The sequence below is a fragment of the Etheostoma spectabile genome, chromosome 8, assembly GCF_008692095.1.
Source record: "Etheostoma spectabile isolate EspeVRDwgs_2016 chromosome 8, UIUC_Espe_1.0, whole genome shotgun sequence".
Classification (NCBI taxonomy): Eukaryota; Metazoa; Chordata; class Actinopteri; order Perciformes; family Percidae; genus Etheostoma; species Etheostoma spectabile.
This window is the reverse complement of record NC_045740.1, coordinates 28,258,578-28,263,663: the sequence shown is the minus strand read 5'-3', so window position 1 is coordinate 28,263,663 and position 5,086 is coordinate 28,258,578. Positions and strand designations below refer to the sequence as shown.

Here is a 5,086-nt window from a genome sequence, read left to right as displayed (position 1 = left end):
TTATTATTATTATTATTATTATTATTATTATGCTTTGCAATACCTGTCTTGTTTAACTGGTGTCTGTTCTTTTGTATCTGTCTTTTTTAATACTTTTTTTTGGGTTGTTTTTGATTTATGGACCATGAGCATAATAACAAAGGCTATCTATTACCATCAGTGGGTTATCATAACGTCTAATTGTAAATGTGAACTTCCAACACAATATAAAAAGTATTACACATTCTACATGGAGCAACAAGAGAGCAGGGAGAAGAAACCCCTTATTATTATTTTTTTTATGTTTAATGTTTTTTTTTATTTTGTTCTACTTTAGCATTTAATGTTCTGCTTTTATTGTGTTTTAATTCTTGTTCTAATGTTTTTCTTTGCCTTATGTAAAGTTCTGTAAAGGTTACAGTGGAATGTTAGGGGAACGTTTGGGGAACATTATCTAAAGGTTGCAACGTTAGGGGAACGTTAGAGGAACGTTTAGGGAACATTATTTAGAGGTTGCAACATTAGGGGAATGTTAGGGGAACATTATACAAAGGTTGCAACGTTAGGGAAATGTTAGGGGAACGTTTGGGGAACATTATCTAAAGGTTGCAACGTTAGGGAAATGTTAGGGGAATGTTTGGGGAACATTATCTAAAGGTTGCAACGTAAGGGGAACGTTAGGAGAACATTATCTAGAGGTTGCAACGTTAGGGGAATGTCAGGGGAACGTTATACAAAGGTTGCAACGTTAGGGGAACGTTAGGGGAACATTATCTAAAGGTTGCAACGTTAGGGGAATGTTAGGGGAACGTTTTATAAAGGTTGCAACGTTAAGGGAATGTTAGGTGAACGTTTTATAAAGGTTGCAGCATTAGGGGAACGTTAGGGGAACATTATCTAAAGGTTGCAACATTAGGGGAATGTTAGGGGAATGTTTTAATAAGGTTGCAACGTTAGGGCAATGTTAGGGGAACGTTATATAAAGGTTGCAACGTTAGGGGAACGTTAGAGGAACATTTCCTAAAGGTTGCAACGTTAGGGAAATGTTAGGGGAACGTTCTGAGAACGTTCGATTTAAACTAAAACTAATGTTCCCAGAACGTTAAGGAAACCTTCTGATCAACCATAACACAACCAAAACACAACCAAACCTAACCTTCAGGGAACGTTCCCGCAACTAAAAACGAACGTTCTGGGAACCAAATATTGTTAACTGGGTTTTCCTCTGTGTGAAATAAACTATGGCTGACACTCTAATGCTCTCCTTATTCTTCACTTCCTCCCCCTTTATTGTGTATTATTCTAATTGCTGTTATGGCATTCTTGCGGATATGATAATGATGATATGGTTCTCATTTCCATTACAATGCATTTGTTTTGGACCCAGAGAGTGATGAGTCTCCTCCATCGACTCGCTCGACACTCGACTTGCTCACTGTACACCAAACTCGCTGCGCTCTGACCAATGCAACTTTTGCAGAGACTCCTCTCACTCCACAGACATGTCGCACAATAGCTGAAGTAAACCTGTCACCGCGGCTCATCATCTGAGCCTCCAGCAAGGCACGGCCGGTGGGATTAGACTCGCGCAGCCCTCTCCTCTGGCGCTGCCCTCGCATCGGGACCCTGCGTTTGAAAAACGCCTGGATATGAATTAGGAGCATTTTCCTCACTAATGAACTGGGCCAGTAATGCTGGAGACCGCGGCGACTCTCTCATCAGTGTTTCAAGATGGCAGATTTTCATTGAGTTTTGAACAGATATCTCGCTTTATTTTTTTGCCATGAATAACAGAAACCCTTGCACCGATGGCCCCTGTATACGAAGGTAAGATGCTTATTCCAGAAAATGTGTTTTTTTCCCCTCTCTCCGTGCGCGGAGCTCTGTCACTGTCCGAGTGGATCAATTGGGATCCAACTGAATTGTGGCGTTGCATCTTCTCCTCTTTCAAAAAAAACCATTAATGCTATATTCACATTTTATTATAGGCTACCTACAAGTCGACTACAGAAATCCCTGCAGTAGCCCTGGAGTCCCAGTTAAATAATTGGAGTAAATACTCAGCTACCAGTCTGAGCTGGGTCCGTTAAAATAGCGCTGATAAAGCAACTAACCCCCTTCTGAATAAGATAAAACACGAGCATATGTTTCACATAACAGTAGTCCGCATGTTGTGAATGTTATGTTTTGTCCTAATACAAATTATATAGAATATAAGGAATGAAAGAAGCTCGGAGACCGATCGGTGCCAGTCTCGCCTCTATGCGCTCTCATTCTTCTATCTTCATTTTTTTTTTTTTTTTTGCACACCGATCTTAACACCGAGGGACTTTAGATCGTCCACTGCCTCTGTGAATTGATTTAAATGTTTCTACCGGGAAACCAAAGCTTAAATACAGCGTATAGACATATTCTATTCGCTGCAGCATTGGAGCTGTGACTAATCCAAATGAGAGACCCCGCATGCTTCTCTACATTGTTGGCTTCTGTCATACAGGTTTAAAAAAAATATATATATATATATTCTATTGAGTCAGTCACACACAAACAATGTGTGTGCTTTGCAATGTCGTTGCAAGGTGGGTTATAAATGTTTAACAGTGCGAGCGGCCCATTGTAATCTGGGATTTGTGAATAGTACAACTGCAACTACACAAATAACAGCTGCCATGAGGTTAAATGGTATGATAAAACAGGGTCGTTAGCATAATGAGGTTTCATGCCATTTGATGTTAGATTTGGATTTAAATCCACTGTAATGGATCATCAGATGTAGTATAGGTTGTATGCTTTTTTGACATAGCATACAACAATACAGTTAATATCTAACAGCATTCCAAAAGGAAACACAGGTTTACATGCTGATCAAAAGCTATGCCCACTGAATAGTACCACAAAGGAAATGATGACCCTTGATGTTTCTAATATTTCTTTTTTGAGCAGCCTTATGTTTAATATATATGTTCTTGTCTACTCTATAGTCCCTCTGCTGGTGTTAAAGGGTACCCCTGCTCTTCTATTCAAAACTACCATTGAGAAAAAGAACTACTGAAAAGTAATACACATTTATAAAGTGGCATTGCAGGAATATCACAAGCAAAAGTGGGTTCCAATGGGAATGTTTCGGTTATGTAATGGGCTGCTAAAGAAGACAGCGTTATCATGCACAACAATAAGGTTGCTACCAACTCCTCACTAAGTGCTATTATGTCGCTAGAGGAATATTGTAGGGATTTTTCATTAGGGGTGTTGAAGCTTATAGGCATAGCCCGAGACGACGGCGTTTCAACATGAAAAGGAAAGTTGAAATGAGACTCCTATGCAAAAGGTAATTAGTGTAAATTACATTCCCCCGGTTTTTCCTGCGCTGCAGAGAGGAGGGGAAGAGAAGAGAAAGAGGCGACAAGGGGAATTAATTACCTTGCCTGTCCTCCTCGGTGTTGGAGAGGCCTGATATGTAGAACAGTCATGGAAATGACCGAGGTCTCCGGTGGAAAAAAAGGTCTGGGGGGCCCTTCACGTACACTGAGACCGGCTACTATGGTGATTACTCACCCTGGGCTATAGGCCAACTAATAACTTCAATCCGTATGATTAAATACTACTTCCTTGGGTAGTTTAAAATTAAACTCGTAGAGGATTTAAGTTTGCTTTCATGAGCATAATCACTATGTAAGGAGTATTTGTTCAACCACGCTGGAGATTTTCCAGGAATGTAAAGTGGTTATTGTTGTGTCCATGTTCCTGTTGCTTTTTTTTGTACTTTAAAAAAAGAAAAAAACAATGTTTGCCTTTGGTCCTTCTTGGCCCAGACAGAAGGCCATGAGGCGGTCCGGCAGGGCAGCGGTCTGATCACCCAGGGAGCCTACTCTCATAACCCAAACTGACACCTTGATGGATGTCTGATGAACGGAGCAGGTCCCACCGCCCCCGGCTGTGGAAAAGCTAATATTCACACACCGCCGAACCCTGCCTGCCCTCTTCTCTAGATATTGGTCGTTGTGGTGTGCTCATGCCTGGATATGCATTTGTCTCTACCTGCGTATGCACTCCATGCACATGTGCTGTCACCCATTTGTAGAGCAGCCTTGCAAAATGACTATTAGACAGCTGCAGAGCCGGGCAACTTCATTTGCAGATCTGCGTCTAACAGGTCTACCAGTGCTATTCCGGGGAGGATCCATTCATTCACGTCTGGAAAATCGGACCGAGTATGACTCAGAGGCTGATGATGATAGTGGTGACAGGCACTGCAGCATCACAGGCAGATTAATGTTTCATCCATCCACGCGGCCATTATGTGTTAATGCCGACTTTGTATTACCTCGGGGTTTCCAGGTATGGGGGATGCACAGTGCCCTCGTTTGAGGGGACGTTCACTCCTGAGGACAGACTTTTCTCAGACGCTGCACTCAACTCTGTCTCTGTCTCCCTTCCTCTTCCCCTCGCGCTTGTTTGGACCCACTTGATTGATATCTTCCTCACAGGCCACGACCCAGACTTAGACTCCAAGGTTGCAGCTTTTTAAACTTTGATTAGAATAGCAGGAAGAACCCCGGGGGCCTTTGGGGGCCGGGGCAGGGCCGCGCCCTGTGGCAGAGTCGGGGGAACAGAGGAGGGTCTCTCTCTCTTCCTGAGTGTTATGACAAGCAGGGTGGTGTGTTTAGCTTTTCACTGTCCACTGCGGAGAAAGAGAAAAGGCCTGGGGAGAGAGGATAGCTCAACAGTTAGAAAGAGATGGGCTGCTAGTTAAATAGTTCACAGGAAACAACAGGCTTCCCTCTGCAAATCCTCGTAGGTGCCATTGTGAATGTTTATCTCTTGTTTTTTAACCGTCACTCAGAGGTCTGTTGACCTGATGCATCACCTCGTGACTTGCTTGGAAGGCGGCTTGCTCAGAAAGGGTGATGAAAATGGATAAGCTGTCTTTACAAGTATCGCTTTTGCATTATTCAACGCTTCCTATCTGAAAAGGGGAAGAAATCCAGTGTTCGGGGATCCTTTGTGCTATTGATTTGTTGAAGCATTTATTAGAAGAAGCTGAGGCTTTGGAGGGAGATAGAATGTGAGTTTTGTGTGAGATGAGGTGTGTGTGTGTGTGTGTGTG

At 42.6% G+C, this 5,086-nt stretch overlaps 1 protein-coding gene across 4 annotated transcripts in view; it reads left to right on the top strand.

Annotated features, from left to right (window-relative positions):
- The first annotated feature begins 1,442 nt into the window (after positions 1-1,442).
- hipk2 (homeodomain interacting protein kinase 2) overlaps positions 1,443-5,086 on the top strand; it is a 72,596-nt gene continuing 68,952 nt past the window's right edge. For all 4 annotated transcript variants that reach the window (XM_032524419.1, XM_032524417.1, XM_032524418.1 and 1 more), the window contains exon 1: positions 1,443-1,806. In XM_032524419.1, the coding sequence (XP_032380310.1) occupies positions 1,788-1,806 (19 nt within the window). In that variant the 5' untranslated portion in view covers positions 1,443-1,787. The remainder of the gene's footprint in view (positions 1,807-5,086) is intronic.